This window comes from Nyctibius grandis, chromosome 7, assembly GCF_013368605.1.
Source record: "Nyctibius grandis isolate bNycGra1 chromosome 7, bNycGra1.pri, whole genome shotgun sequence".
In the NCBI taxonomy this organism is placed as follows: Eukaryota; Metazoa; Chordata; class Aves; order Nyctibiiformes; family Nyctibiidae; genus Nyctibius; species Nyctibius grandis.
Window position 1 is genome coordinate 54,815,288 of NC_090664.1, and position 15,932 is coordinate 54,831,219.

The 15,932-nt window shown below is 52.5% G+C and overlaps 1 protein-coding gene across 1 annotated transcript in view; it reads left to right on the forward strand.

Annotated features, from left to right (window-relative positions):
• Positions 1-10,411: 10,411 nt before the first annotated feature.
• GARS1 (glycyl-tRNA synthetase 1) overlaps positions 10,412-15,932 on the forward strand; it is a 29,332-nt gene continuing 23,811 nt past the window's right edge. The window contains exons 1-2 of the mRNA XM_068404733.1: positions 10,412-10,639; positions 14,398-14,499. Of these exons, the coding sequence (XP_068260834.1) occupies positions 10,469-10,639; positions 14,398-14,499 (273 nt within the window). The 5' untranslated portion in view covers positions 10,412-10,468. The remainder of the gene's footprint in view (positions 10,640-14,397; positions 14,500-15,932) is intronic.

Sequence of the window (15,932 nt, forward strand, 5' to 3'; positions counted from 1 at the left end):
ACTCTGATTGATTGATTTTAGTGTGAAGAAATTCCAGATAATTAAAGATGAGTTCAAGCTACAACACTCCACTTCTGGCTTCTGAATTGCCCTAAGTGGTGAGGAGCGTCTGGGTTGAGTACTTTCACATGGGTCATTAGGAAGGTGAGGTCCTTCAGCAGATGTGAATCTGTGTGTAGGCCTCAGTTTTGAAGAAGCCTAGGATTATAGCAATGCAGCTGTATCTCCACTCAGGAAACTTTCACCAGACTTTATGAAAAAATCTCAGAATCACTAGGATGAAAACATCACGTGTTGTTGCATGGCTATTCAGCTTTAGGCATGGTATCCTCCAACTGGTCCTTCACCTTTAGGACATTTCCATCCCACCTACTACCTTCTGCTGCTGAGCACCTGAGGGAGAAGGAAAGCAGGGATTCTCGCCTGTGGGTGTGTGTTTCTGAGATGGGAGAGGCATGAGGGCACTGACTGTCAGGAAATAACATGTATCATTTCTGCAAAGGTTACCACCAGCACTGTCATTTGCTTCAATACTCCAAATGTTACCTCCAAAAAAAAAGACAGACAGACAGACAGACAGAAAGAAAGAGAAAGAAAAAAGAGGCCAGAGTCTTTTTTTCTCCTTGAACAACAAAAACTCCTTGACTCCAAAGCAAAACCAAACTGAAGATGATGTATAGTGCTGTGGTACAACAGTGACGGGGAGGGTGTCCCCAAGCACACAGCCACCCTAAGGCACGATTAGAGGAGTAACTCACAGTTTTCCATCTGAATGCTCCATTTATTATAAATAAACACCATTATTAATCATAACTTACTGCCTGCTGGAAGCCCTGCAGTAATGCCCTTGTCATCTGCGAGCACCGGAGCCTGGGGAGGAGAAGAGGGTAGGATGTGTTTAGTTATTTGATGGGCTCTTTCATGAGGGTGATGTTCAGATCTACCCGTGTGCACAAAGCACCGCAATTTGGAAAGTCTGGGCAGTCTTTGGCAAGGTCCTCTTCATACATCCAAACTACAGCACCGCACACGCTCCTTAAGATAGTCGAGACATACGTGAATGTGCTTCTGCCTACCCTTGGAGTTTACAGCTCTTACTGTTGGTTAAAAACCTGAGAGAATTAGGCAAATATGAGGACATTGGGTCTGGAGGATGCCTCAGCTTGAGGTTTGGAGATTTAGCTCACAATTTTTAGCACCTTGACATCATGTGGGCAAATACTTGCTTTGCTGTCTGATGAACCCCATGATTTCCAGCCCAGCATTTGATCCAGAAAGTCAAGCCCGTTACTGTGCGACACACAAGGTAAAATCAACAACAACGACAAAAAAAACCCTTGGAAACACAGCCTGCCTCAATCGCCCTGTAAAATGCCACAAAGGCACAATCAGATATGGAGCAGTATTTTTACCACCTGGGAGCAAAGGAGCCATGGACCCTCTTTGGATGTGAAATTAAACCAGTGCTTACTTCTAGCAGATTCAGCCTAAATAGATTTGGAGCTTATCTTCAATTTAGGGCTTCCCTGCTGCCCCACAGGAGCTTCATTGCTAGATCAGGTTGGGTCCATTTAGGGGGCAATGGGTTTGCATCATGTCAGGACAGTCCCTTTGAGGAGCGGGACAGTGAAGGTGGGAGCTCATCCCAGCTGTTGTCAAGAAATTGATTTTTGGGTTGACAAGATGATCGGCTTTCTTCATGATGGGTGGGACAAGAAGTCACCAAGAAGCTAAAAACAGAGAAGGAACAAAATGAATATTTAAGGAAAAAAAAATTGCAGCACCTGGCAAAATATTTTCTCTTTATATCCTTCTATGGGGTAATGGTTATTCGCCACCTGAACTGTGCTGGTGGTTGTGACTCCTCCCAGGATGTACATACGAAGCACTGCTGTACTGCATACGTGATGGCCTGGATGGACAACTCGGTCCCTAGGGTGACTGGTGGCTTTGATGAGACTTATAGGAAAGCCACTCGAGTGGAGAGAAGCACTTTGGATCCCAGCTGGTTCACGTTTTACGTGTAGTCGTAAAAAAATCAAACAATCATTTAGCATGCAGTGGATGGAGTAAGGTTTTTTTTAAGCCAGAACCAAAATAGGTCGTGGCCAGTCACTAATCTCTAGCTCTCATGGTCAGAGGTCCCCTCCGATGCACGGTGGGACTCTGCTATCCTGAGCTGATGCCACGCAGCCTGGAAACCCCTGTGGTCTCGGAGTCCCCCCCAGGCTCTGGACCCATGCATGGGGGTGAAGACACTGGTTGCCGTTCAATATCCTGTCCCACCAGAGACTGGATGGAAAATATTGATTTCCTTTAAGAGCTCAGGAGAGGAGGCGGATTCACTTATGCAGTTGTCTCTCTGTTCACAAAAGTGAGAGTGAGGACTGCTGGGACTCAAGCTTTCCATGTAGGCATTGGCCCCAGGTGGGCCGAGCACTGGATCCGACATCGCACCACCCATCTGGGGCCTTGCACTTACTGTGGGCTCGTCTCTCCTTGGAGGCAAACGGAACACAAAGACAAACCCCCTCCGACGCCACGTTGAAGGCTCTAGTCATGGAGCAGGAGGATAACACTGGAATAAGTCTCCATAATGTGCAAGGTCTTGGTCTTCTACACCAAACCACAATGCAGACCCCTGTCTCTTAGGTAGGCCACCATGGAGCCAACAAATATTAAATAAGCTGCTGTCTCCACCAGGCTGGGCTGTATTCATCCTGGCAGCCTCAAGGTCACATCTCTTGCTGCTCCTTCTACAAAATGCCACATCCTCTCTGGGGAATGTTTTCAAGCCAAGGTGCCCTTTCAGACCTGAGCTTCAAGGCTAGGAACAAGCCACCTGGGATCAGATGTAGAGGCAGAAGAAAACATGACTAAGGAGGCATGAGGTGTTCAAGCTGGCAACAGCAATAATTGGCTCAGACGTTTTTGGCTCCTGTACGCACTGGTGCTGTCAGAAGTGGGACATGCATCACCAGTGCTGAGGTGCCACCGTTTTCTGGGTGCTGCATGTGGGTGCAGTTACTGGCTGCTGAGGGAGGTTATTAATCTTTCCCTGTGATTGCCCTGAGAGCTGGAGCAGCGAAATGCTTGTTCCGCAGCCCCCTTGTGCTCAAAGCAGCAGTGCCAGGAGGGGAAGTCCAAAGAAATGGCTCCTTGGAGGACAACCCACATGGACGCACTTGAAGGACAGAGGCTCCTCTCCGTGAGCATCCCAGCCGCTTTGCAATTTGGGAACCTTGAGGTTGAAATCCCTCCACGGCACACACCTGAAGGGACACTTCATCTTCTCTGGGTGAAGGAATTTGTTTTGACTAAAGCTTTTCAATTATAAGTCAAGACTGAATCACTGCAAAGTGCCGGAGACAAGAGTCATTAATACTGGAATGCAAGTTTTAAATTATTTTTAATATGCTCTGCAAGGCATCCATAAAAGGCCCTTAATCAATATGCAATTCAATTCCCTGCATTAGGGTTTGCAGAATTTAAATTCACAGCAGAGGAAGGGTCGGGAAACCAACCTGAATTTTTATCAGAGCTCTTGCAGAGCCAAACCTGGGAGACCACCTGCGTCCAAGCCATTGGGTGGGTGTGACCAAACGGATCAGACTTTTTTGGTGGCCTGTGCCAAAATGCACTGGTGGTCCCAGTCCCTGGAGAACAGGTGTTGGGGCACGTCATTGACATGGGGGCAAGTCTTGGGCGTCCCTGAAGGTGACGACAACTGGGATTTTGCTTGGCCATCTCAACTGGTACCACATATTCACAGGCACTACTGGCAACTGAAGCATTACCTGACCATCCCCTGGTGAGAAGAGTGGAGAGAATGAGGATGGGCTGAGCCATAGACGTTAGCTCTCAAGGCTGCAGGTACTCATGCCTGGAGACTCCCAGATCTTCATGTGCAGCATTCACATGCCCTCACAGCATACACCACACATTTGGTAACTCTCTCCCTGCATAGGTATGGGGCTAGTTTTGTGGCCAGTGCACAGCAAAGCAAGCTGATACTCCTGCTTCCTGCTGCTGGCAGCGAGAGGAGGAGACCCATCATCTCACAGCAGGAGCGTGGAGAGGCACGAGCTTTCCCAAGGCGAGAAGGGACAAGGGGACCTGTCCAAGAAGGCACTTGTGGGAGTGCAAGGGGCTAGGTGGTTTGCAGCTAAGCGTGTGCTTAAGCATTTGGCTGGATCGGGGCCAGGGATGCAGAAAAGAAATTTCTGGCAAGGAGAAACCTCTAGGAAGAACCAAACCCTAGAGGAAGCTCGGGGTGAGGTCTGCACTTCCTATTTCAGTCTAAACAAAGCCCTGTCCCAGGAGGGGCTGAGTTTCAGTAACATCCACTGTGTTTGGCTCCCCCACCAGATAGCCCAGTTCTTTGAGGGTGACGAAAGTAAAGCATGTGGAAGCCCTACCATGCAGATGCACCTTCAGAGCATCCTTTCCTGCACTCAGCATCCCGGGGCCCAGGGGCAGAGCAGCATCATGCTTTGAATGGTTCATAGGAGGAGAGATGCAAGGAAAGGAGCAGAGATGGTTGTTGCAGCAAACTTTACACCCAGAGATGAAAACAAGGCCTGGGGACAGATTTATCCCCTGGTTATTTGCATGTTCAGTGCCATGGGTTTGGATGGGGCCAGCTATTTCTCTCCCCAGACAGCCCCCAAACGCGGCTCGGGGGAAATCAGGAGCTGGGGGCTGTACCCTGGAAGCAGGCTGGATGCAGCCACCCTGTTTTGGAAGCTGAAAAAAAGGAGCCCTATAGAGGAAAGCCAGGTTAAGCCATTTACGTGCATGCCTCAGGCCCTGCTTGGGTTACTGCCAGCCTTGAAATCCCCCGGTGCTGGGAAATAATCTCGAACCTTGTTTGCACATTGCTGCGGCTCAGCTTGTGTGCAGAGGGATGCGTCTGTCTGATTGTGCTACCTTCATGCTTGAAATGAGCTAGGGAAAAGCAGGCAGCCTTTTGGAGAGGGAGAGGGGAAAAAAAAAGAAAACAGAAAAGAAAACCAGAAAGAAACCAAAAGCGGGGGCGGGAGGGAAGGAAAAGGGAGGATTCTGGCTCGGGGAAAGGCAGCCCAGAGGCGTCGGAGCCTCGCAGGACCGTCGTCTCCCCGCATTGCGAAAGACCCTTTTCCTTGGGCTCGGGTGCCCCTCGGTTTTGCAAAGCATGCCGGCACGGAAACTCTGGCCCACGCTGAGCCTCCCAAAAACCCAGCGGGAATGCTGGAAAGCCGGGAGGCCCCGTGGCGGGGCCGGGAAGAGCGTCAGGGCCCGGGGCGGGGGGGGCGGAGAGCGGGGCTGGGGGGGGAGAGCGGGGCTGGGGAGGGGGGGGAGAGCGGGGCTGGGGGGGGAGAGCGGGGCTGGAGGGGGAGAGCGGGGCTGGGGGGGAGCGGGGCTGGGGGGCGAGCGGAGCTGGAGGAGGAGAGTGGGGCTGGGGGGGAGCGGGGCTGTGAGGAGGAGCGGGGCTGGGGGGGGGGAGAGCGGGGGTCTGGGAGGGGAGCAGGGCTGGCGGGAGCGGGGCTGGGGGGGAGCGGGGCTGTGAGGAGGAGCGGGGCTGGGGGGGGGAGAGCGGGGGTCTGGGAGGGGAGCAGGGCTGGGGGGAGCGGGGCTGGGGGGGGAGAACGGGGCTGGAGGAGAGGGGCTTGGGGGGAACGGGTCTCTGGGGGGGGGGGGAGCGGGGCGGGGGGGAGCAGGGCTTGGGGGGGGAGCGGGGCTGGGGAGGAGCGGGGCGGGCGGGGGGGGCGGGGCTGGGGAGGAGCGGGGCGGGCGGGGGGGGCGGGGCTGGGGAGGAGCGGGGCGGGCGGGGGGGGCGAGCGAGGCTGTCGGGGGAGCGGGGCGGGCGGCGGCGAGGGCCCGGCTGCCATCTAGCGGCCCCGGGCCGGGGAGCCCACCCTGACAGCCCAGCCTGAGAAAAACACCCCAAAGCAAAGCCCCAAACCCCCCCGACACCCTTTCCCCCACCATCCCTCTGCACGCAGGGGGATCGGTCTCTGTTTCGGGAGGTTTCGAGGGGGTTTCTGCCGGCGGGGGCTCGTGCATCTGCCAGGAACATGCACCGAGACGTAAGCGCGGCGGAGCGTAGATGTATTTACAAACCGACGAGCCAAGCTGAACCAAGGGGCCGTGCACGGCTCCTTTCCCCCTCCTTACGCCTCTGCAGAGGATTTTTTCCTCCTTTCCCTCCCTTAAAACAAATCTCCCGTGGCCGGAGCAGGGCTCTCCCCTCCTCTCCATCCCTCTCCCTCCTGCCTCCCATTTTGCGGCCTCACCGCTCCCACCCTGCTGCCGCCCCGATGGGCACCCAGAGAGGGGGAGCAGGGGGGGACACAGCCACGTTTCTGTCTCCCTTCGGTGACCCTATATCTCCTTAACACCCCCCCAGACCTTTCGGGGTGCTGATACCGCTCTGTTTCTGCACCCAAAAGTTTGCAAGCTGAAGCGGGGTGGGGGGGGATTCCTGAACCCCCTCTTCCTTCACCTCTTCCTGCAAATTTCCTCATGCACTAAGTCCCCCCCTGTTTGTGCCCTGTGCCACGGGGGTGACATGTCCCATTTCATCCCCACACCATAGCCTTGTACCCAGGGAAGGAAATGGAGATGGCTTTTCAAAGGCCACCCCAGAAGAGGATGGAGTAATGTGCTCCCTACGATGCCATCCTGCCCCATAGCCCCGCAGGGTCCTTTTGGGGGTGCTGCAGAGCAAAGACTCAACATGGGCATCCTCAAACTGCCACCTCCCCCAATGTGCTTATTGAATGCAAAGAGGCACAGAGCTGGATCAGATTTAAAAGCCGGGCTCTGGGCAGTCATGAGATGTTAACCAGTGGTGACAACGTGCCTGGGAGTGATGGTGGTTCACCCGCCCATGGGGTGGAAAATGAAGCCAGCGCCAGGGTCCTCCTTGCAAACCGGCATGAGGCACAGGGCTCTCTGCAGCATCAGATCAACTGAGATCCTCTGTGCTGGAGGGGGTCTGAGCAGTTTGGCAGCACCCTGAGACCCACAGGGATGGGGAAGATTGTATGAGCACATACTGGGTCTGTGCCCTGGTCACAGAATCACAGAATCACAAGCTGGTTGGGGTTGGAAGGGGTCTCTGGAGATCATCTAGTCCAACCCCCTGCCAAAGCAGGGTCACCCAGAGCACGTTGCACAGGGTCGCATCCAGAAGGGTTTTGAATATCTCCAGAGAAGGAGACTCCACACCCTCCCTGGGCAGCCTGTTCCAGTGCTCTGTCACCCTCAGAGTAAAGAAGTTTTTCTTCATATTGAGATGGAACTTCCCATGTTTCAGTTTGTGCCCATTGCCCCTTGTCCTGTCGCTGGGCACCACTGAGAAGAGTTCCAGTCTGGTCCACAAACCCTCCATCGGCAGCGGATGCATGAAGCCCTTCCATGCAGCTCCACACTGCTATAAAGCTTTATTTTTAGCTCAGATATTCACTCGGTGTTTCCCAGAAATATTTAGCCTTTCCCACTGAAACGGCTTGGAGATGGGGTCCAACCAACCCTGGGTATGACCCAGTTCTGGGGGTGCAGCTTGCTCACAGTCTCTCATTTGCAGCTACGTTTTGGTGCAAAACAGCCTAATTTTCCTGCCTTCCTGCACAACCTAGCAAGGATCCAGCAGTGTCACTTGGGTCCGAGGATCCTCAATCACGTTGTCAGTCTTCAGCAGCATCATCGCAAAGGGGCAGTCGGGGTTTCCTTGTGCGCTCCCTTCCCACCCTCCTCTAACCTTGCTCAGGAAACGTGTCCGCCCTCCTTTTTCTTCCATTTTTATTTCTTTTATTGCTTTGTTCCTTTATCTAAAAAAGCAACATGACTTTAAAAGCTCAAGTTGACTGTACGAGCCCAGAGCATGGGCAATCACATGTGTCATGAAGGATTTCTTCACAAGGCCAGGTCTGACAGCTCGGTCTTGCCCCGTAGGTGCTCTCAGCCCGATGCTTTTAAAGTCCTTTTGGGGACAAGCTGCACCCCCAGCTAGATGGGATTGGCAGGGAGAAGGTCTTTTTGGCCCTTGTGTTGGGGTTGTCCCGTACCAGCCAGCCACGATGCTGGGAACCAGTCCCAGGCATGTTTCATCTGCAAGGAGAGACGTTGCTGGGGTCAGCAGCGTGTGCGAGGAAGGGGAAAAAGGCTCAAGGCACAAGCCTGGCCCATCTCCATCCTCAGCTGCAGCTCCACGGTGCTGCCCTGGGGACCAAGCCCTCTCTGCTGCGGAGAAAGGGAGGAAATCTTCTAGAAGGGGGAAAAAAATGCATTTTGGAGAAGCGCTGCTACCTGGTCCTCCAGGTTCAGCACAGGAGAACCAAGCTGCTCCCGTCACTGGGGTTTCCCATCTCAGAATCACAGAATCACAGAATCAATCAGGTTGGGAGAGACTTCTGGGATCATCGAGTCCAACCGTTGCCCTGACACCACCATGCCAACTAGACCATGGCACTAAGTGCCATGTCCAGTCTTTTCTTAAACCCCTCCAGAGATGGGGACTCCACCACCTCCCTGGGCAGCCCCTTCCATTGTCTAATGACCCTTTCTGAGAAGAAATGCTTCCTAATGTCCAACCTGAACCTCCCCTGGAGAAGCTTGAGGCTATGTCCTCTTGTCCCATCGCTAGTTGCCCAGGAGAAGAGGCCGACTCCCACTTCACTACAACCTTCCTTCAGGTAGTTGTAGACTGCAATAAGGTCACCTCTGAGCCTCCTCTTCTCCAGGCTAAACACCCCCAGCTCCCTCAGCCGTTCCTCGTAGGTCAGACCCTCCAGACCCTTCACCAGATTGGTCACCCTCCTCTGGACCCCGGTCTCCCCGGGTCCTGCCCATGTTTCCTTGGCGGTCCCAGTTGGTTTGCCCTCTCCCCATTCCTCCACATGAGCCAGTTTCTTCTGGGGCTGATTCCAGTATCTTCACGTCTTAGATCACCGTGACAAGCTAGAAGGGGGCTGTGGTGTCCTTACGCTCTTACCAGCATCGGATTAATTAAAAAAAACTAATCAGGAATAGAGAAAAGCTCAGCGTTAACGTCGCGCTGGAGCGGTTTCTGAGTAGGTACGCCAGCGAAATAAAAACGGCAATTTGCAGCTAAATAAAACTAAAAATTAAGCATTTGAAATACAAACACACCATTCAGAAGCAGCAGATAAATATTCCGATGCGTTCGTTAGGAGGTTGCGGCTGCCTCTCAAATAATCAGACAGGTACAAAACAGCAGCCTGAACACTCCCGTTACGCCAACATCGCATCAGCGGCGGGAGGAGGAGGGTGGGGGCAGTGGGGAAAGCGTGCGTGGGAAGTGGATTTATATTTTTTAATTGATCTTAAATGTTGTTTTATGTAATGTTTATGTAAATGTTGTTTTTATGGATTCTGCTTCATGGAGGGCTTTAATTCCTAGGGATGGGAAGTTCTCCCGTGCCACCGGTGCTCCTCGCGGCTCCTCTTTCTGACGTGGGGTTGTCCTTCCTCCCTGCGCAGACCCACCACGCTCGTGTCCAAGGGGCTGAGCAGGATTTGGCCTGCTGCCCGCTGCCCTAAGCCCAGCCCCAGGGCTCGGGCACCGGGGTGCTGCCCGTCCTGGTGCGGCGGAGGGATGATGGGGGATCAGCGAAAAGCAAAACACCGCCAAGCCCAAAACCTACAAAGCTTTTGGAGCTCAAATGCTGCAGCTGATTGTAAAAATAACACACACACACACACCTCCCTCGGCCCCCCGCGCTTCCCTGCCCCACGGCACGGGGCATGTGCTGGGGACGTGGCTCAGGGACAAGGGGACACTGCGCTGAGGTGGCCCGGAGCGCCGGGGAGTGGCCCAGAGGGGGTGTCCGGGGCTGTTATGGGGGTGCTCAGGGGTGATGGGTGAGTGTCCCCCCCCGGGGGGCACCGACACTTCTGGGGGTGACAAGTGCCACGCAGGGGGGGGCAGTGGGTATCGCCCCTGCCCCACGCACACACGGGGGGGGCAGCGGGTATCGCCCCCGCCCCACGCAGAGCCCCCCGGGGGGGGGGCAGCGGGTGTCGCCCCCGCCCCACGCACACCCCGGGGGGGAGCAGCGGGTGTCGCCCCCGCCCCACGCACACACACGGCGGGGGGCAGCGGGTATCGCCCCCGCCCCACGCACACACACGGCGGGGGGGCAGCGGGTGTCGCCCCCGCCCCACGCACACCCCGGAGGGGCCGCAGTAGCTCCCCGGAGCACGCGCACTCCGGGGCGGCGGGGGGGGGGGGCGGTGTGTGTGTGCTCGCGCGCCGCGGGCGTTCCCGCGCGCCCCCTAGCGGCCCGCCGCCGCACCGCACGGCGCCGTGCCGAATCTGCGGCGGGGCGGGGCGGGTGCTCGGCGGCGCCGCGGCGGCGGCCGCTGCCCGTGCGGAAAGTGCTGCGGCGGGGCGCGGGCCGGCTTTACGCCGGGCGGGATTTCATCATGCGGGGGGGGGCAGGGCGGCGCGCCGCGCCTCTCCATGCCGCTGCCGCCCCGTAGCGCCCTGCCCGCCGTGCTGCGCCTCCTGCGCCGCCTCGCCTGCCCGCCCGCCGCCCCGCTCCGCACCCGGCCCACCCCGGCCGCGACCCCCATGGACGGCCCGCAAGCCGAGGCGCTGCTCGCGCCCCTCCGGCAGGCGGTGCGGCACCAGGTAACCCGGCTCGGCCCGGCGGAGGCGGGGTGGGACGACCCCGGCTGAGGGGAGTCCCGCTGAGGAGGGTGGCACCTGAAGGGGGGACACCTGCCTGAAGGGGGGACACCTGTCTGAGGGGGCGGACACTCGCCGGGGAGGACTCGCCTGAGGTGGGGACACCCGCCTCAGGGGTGACACCCGCCGGGGAGGACTCCCCTGAGGTGGGGACACCCGCGTCAGGGGTGACACCCGCCGGCGAGGACTCCCCTGAGGGTGGGGTCCCGGCTGAGGGACGGCGATCTCGCTGAGGGGGTCGGGTGTGTGACAGACCGGTGCCGGTGGCTCGGCTGGGGTCTGTGGGGAGGTGACCCCCGTCCCCCCTCCTCGAGCCCCGGGGTGTGCTCCGGAGCGGGGGTTGCCCTCTCTGCGGAGTCAATGCGGTGTTTCCCCTCAGCCCCACACAGGCTTGCGACCCTCTAGTTCCGCACTCTGGGGCACTGCGGTACCCTGCGGGCTTCAGCGGTGACCCACAGCGGAGGGTCCCTGTGGGTTTGCCCGGGGCTTCTGGCCAGCGCCGGTTCCCTTGGGTGCGGGGTCTGCAGGTGTCTGCCCTCGAGTGGGTCTTGCCCTGCCCAAGGGACGTGGGCTGGCAGGGAGTGCCTGAGCCGCTGCCCCTCTCCCCTCCCCGTAGTGATGGTGGGTGTTAGAGCTGTCTTACAGAACTGGATCTGTGCGTCAGTCTACCTGGGTTTCCTCTCCTGAGCTTGATGTGACTTCTGTGCCCAAGCTAGGGCTGACTTTGTTGTGTTTTTAGAGCCCGGCCGCTGGCTCTTCACATTTTCTTTATAAAACAGCCTGCATAGGTTTCCTCATCCCATAGGGTCACACGTGACTTCCCTTCAGAGCTGAGTTTGTGTTGGGTTTTGGAGGTAAACAATATTCTTTAGAGTTGCATATTTGCCTGATGCAGTAAGGGATGTTAATTTCTTAGCACATTTTCCATTCTATCATTCTTACTTGTCTAGATATGTTAGCTGTCTGCTATTAGCTGGGACTGCATCGCGTTCTCTTTCCATCTCCCTCACAGATGAAGCTGTTATCTTTAGCTCCCTTCCTACCTGAGAAGGATTTGATTGTCTTTTTATTTCCTAAGTGAGTCTTGATCTTGGTGCCCTTGCTGTGTGTGTTAGTGGCAGTGGAGCCTGCTTGCAGCACATGGAAGTCCCCCTTCCTCCCTGCTTTACCAGCAAGACCTGTGCCTGTGGGTTTCCCACATGCCTCCTTTAAGTGGCTGAATCCATAGTCTTCTGCTTAGCTGCACACGTAGCTACGTGTGTGTCCCATGTATTTGTAGATTTGTGCATGTGTTTCCCCATTAAATGAGTGGATTTATGACCCTCTAATTATACCAGCACCAGCACTTCAATGAGTTTTTATTATGAATCATTGTACAGCATAATGCCTTGGCAGGAGAGCTCCTTGTAAATAAAATGATGATCTCTAGAACTAGCCAATTTATTTATTTTAAAATCCTGTATCTTGGATGCTGTTATTTGCCTTTAAAGTATCAATGCACCCCTTTTTTCTGGCTGCCTGTGGGATGGAAACAGGAGTGGGGTGCCAAGGAAGGGTTTGTGGGAAAATTTGTATAGCTGGGACCACGGATATTGTATCGTACAGCTGACAGGAGTAATTCACTGAGATGTTTGCACAAGAGGAAAGGGAGGGAAGATTGGGGTAGTGATGCCTTACGATGCAGGGGACGCTGTCTATCAGCTCGTGGAGAATTGGTTTAATTAAACCTAAGGGACTCAACCTACAGAGAGGAAAGTGAGCAACGTATCTTCCTGCAGCAGTGCCTGATGCAATAAGCTGCCGTGATCCAGGGGTGGATCCCTCTCTGCTTTACTGGTCTGTGGGACAAAGCTGCAGCAAAATATGCCACATCGAGTTCTGCCGTGTACTCCTCCTCTGGGTTGGGCTCGAGCTCGTAGCTTTAATTAGATTGAGTCCTGTCAGCAAACATAATTATTTGCTTCAGTTGTGTTTTGGTTTTTTTTTTTTTTCCTTGTAGATGTCTGAATACTCTTTCACTTATAGATCAGGACAAAGAGTCGCTGTATGCTGCTTTTAGATGCTCAGCAATGAGCAGGGTGATAGCTCTCTTGAGTCAGCAGTAGGTGCTTTGCTGCTGCCTTGATGTTTTTCCACTGCTGACCCACTAGCTCAACAAAGGCAATTTAAACTTACTACTTTAAAAGAAAAAAAAAAGATCAGATCCCTCCCTCTGCCACGTTTCCCAGGAATGGCAGTTGAAGTCCTCAGCTCTAGAGTGAAACTTTCACGTTTTGGTATAACTAGTTAACAGGAAGGAAGCAGCAGATTTATTCTGTTCTTGTAGCCGATGGGGTTAGGGAGTCTGAGAGGATTCTTATTTTTCTTTCTGTTCTCTGTGTGTGTTTGTTTTAATGCAGTCTTTTGAGTCTTCCTCCTTTTATTAATAAAATTAGCCTTTGAACCCCTTAGTCTCTGAAGCACTTTTAGCTTTTCTAATATGATTACTGAATGGCAATCTGTGTACTCTCTTTGGTTTCTCAGTTGCCTGTGATATTAATGTCAGACAAGCTCAGAATTTGTGAAAAAGCTGGTATTGTGGAAATATGTTGTCTCTTTGGGTTGGTTTTTTTTTTCCCTTTTTTTTTTCCTTTTTGTTTAATGGAGAAGCACAAGATGCAAGAAAAATGCTGAACTTGGAGCATCCCATTCTTAGAGCATTCTACTTGAGAAGGCATTGACATCCCTGTGTTCTTTCCTCCTGGGTCAGCTCCTTTGTCCTTCTCAGTAATTCAAGATAGACCTTGGTTTTGGCTGAAGAAGAGTGGACTGAAAGGAAGACTTTTAATTTATCTCCAGGAGCAAGCTGGGCATGACTGCTGAGGATCATGTTCAGAAAAGCGTGCTGTTGGGTATTTAGGGTGAAAGGGGAGAATCTTACCCACTGGGCAAACAGACCTTTGTGGAACTCTAACAAGGTGATGGTGGTTTGACTCAGGTCAAGACCTCAGTGTAAGCTCACTGCAGGGTTTTGATGCTCTGAAATATTTAGGCTTTGGGATTTTGTGGGATTTTTTATTTATTTATTTTTTCCCCTCCATTCTTCCCAAAGATAGTGGACAAGTTTTAAAAACAGTAACAGTTTTTACAGATAATGCAGTGCCTTCTTTGCTTAGACTTTAGGTTAAAAATGTCTGTCTTCTGTGAGGCCTTCTTCTAAAAATTTATGTACTTACTGGCCAGTTTTGAACAGATATGAAAGAGGAAGAAGAGTCTAAAATGGTCATAAATTTTGAAGTAAAGGGGAAGAGTAGAAGGAAGAGAAGCCTCATTACTGAGAAAGAGAGCACAAAGCCTGTATTAATCATTTGAGAATCCACTTAGTGCATCCTCAAAGACTGAAAACTAGGATTTGTGGAAATCCGCTGTGAAGTGGTACATACAGCAGTGTATTTGCACACTGAGATTTAATAACAGGTCTGGGATTTAACAATAGTGTGGGGGAGTTGAATTTCTCTAATGATGTCTAGTTCTGCTAACTCTCAAATGCGTGTTTCTCACTTCTGCCAATTGAAGCAGCCTCTTGAGACCTGTGTGGAGAGCGAGGAGGCAGGACAAAACCCTCCTTTTGGATTGCCAGGGGAGCTGAAAGAATTAAGAGTTCTTGTCTATGGCATTCAAAGAAAAAAATCTATATCTTGTGTTTTGTCGTCTTCTTCTAGGGAGAACTGGTAAGGAAGCTGAAGGAAGAGAAAGCTCCCCAGGTGGATATAGACAAAGCTGTAGCAGAGCTCAAAGCTCGGAAGAGGGTCCTAGAAGCGAAGGTGAGTCTGGAAATTAAATTTGACTTCCACAGTTTTGTCTGAAAAGCCTTGAAATATCTACTTAATGCTTTTTTACAGTATTGATTCGGGCTAAACTCATAGCAGGGTAGACTGTTTGAATCACTTCTGAAATAGTTTGCATGTTTCTAACTCGTGGCAATTTCATTTGTTATCTGTTACGCTAATATCTGTTAGCATTAAATCACAGTGTGTGAACGAATAAATATGAGTTCAGGTTGTTCGTAGTCAAGGCTGAAATTCAGTGGATGTGTCGCTAATCTTCGTTTACTGTATAAATGTTATTTTGTGCAGGGTGAGAGGACGTGATGTTCACTGTAGTGAGTTTCATTTTCATATTCTTTGTGCTGCATTTGAATTCCCGGACTGGCATAGAACATGTTTGTTTAGAAACCATTTTCTTTACTACAGTTTAAACAAAGTTCTTGGAGACGTTTCAAATAGCCTGTGGTTTCACTCAGCTTTAAAGAGAGGGATGTATTGAAATTGTGCCCTTTTCTTAAATGCGATTGTGCTCTGAAGTGTCCTTCTGCAAATGAAATGATGGAACTTCACGTTTGTTTTGTCTCTAGATCAATAACCAAGTAAAAATACACTTCCTTATCCTGCAGCCTTCCCTCCCCTTCTCTCTGCCCTCAGACTGAAACAACAAAAAGAAACTCCTGAAGCATAAAAACAGTCAGGTGTGCAGATTCACCCAGGAAACTGAGAGGTTCTTTCTAATTTGTGTTGCATATAGAAATGGTTGTGGTTGGGCTTTGGTGGTACTCTTAAAAATAAATAAATAAATATGTACACCACTGCTTGCAACTAACTTACTGTGAGAACGTGAGTATACCTGAATTGAAACCACTTGGCCCTGTTCGTCCTACAGAGTCATGTGAGGCAAACAATTACCGCGCTCTGTCAGGTCTGGCCTTACGACTACCTGTTTGCATACATTTAACCTCAGTAAAAAGATGTCGTTTGTACTTAGTATTCAGCATAGAGCTGTGCTTTGAAGCCACTGCATTAAACCTGTATTGATAGCTAGGTTGTCCTGGAGTAAATAGTTTCTAAATGTTTTCCCAATTCTGTTTCTCAGCTCCTCTTGAAAGCTTGACGTAGGGAGACATAGCAAGGCAGGTTGGGAGTCTTGGTATCCCTGTGAGCCCCACCTTTCTGTTGGAAGGGTGCCTGTAGGATGCAGCGTAGAGGCGTGCTTGCCAGTTACACAATTTGTGTGGGCTGCATCGCTGTCGGTGCAAGAATGACCTTGCAAATGCAGCATCTACCCTTGTAAGTGCAGCACTCCGATATAGCTTTTCTCTCTTGACTGTTTCCAGCAATGCATCACAGTCGCTTGCAACTTTTGCAGAAGGCAGCAGCGTGAATGCTCGTTAGCTTTAGCAGCTGCTGGTACAGTTTTCAGGCCC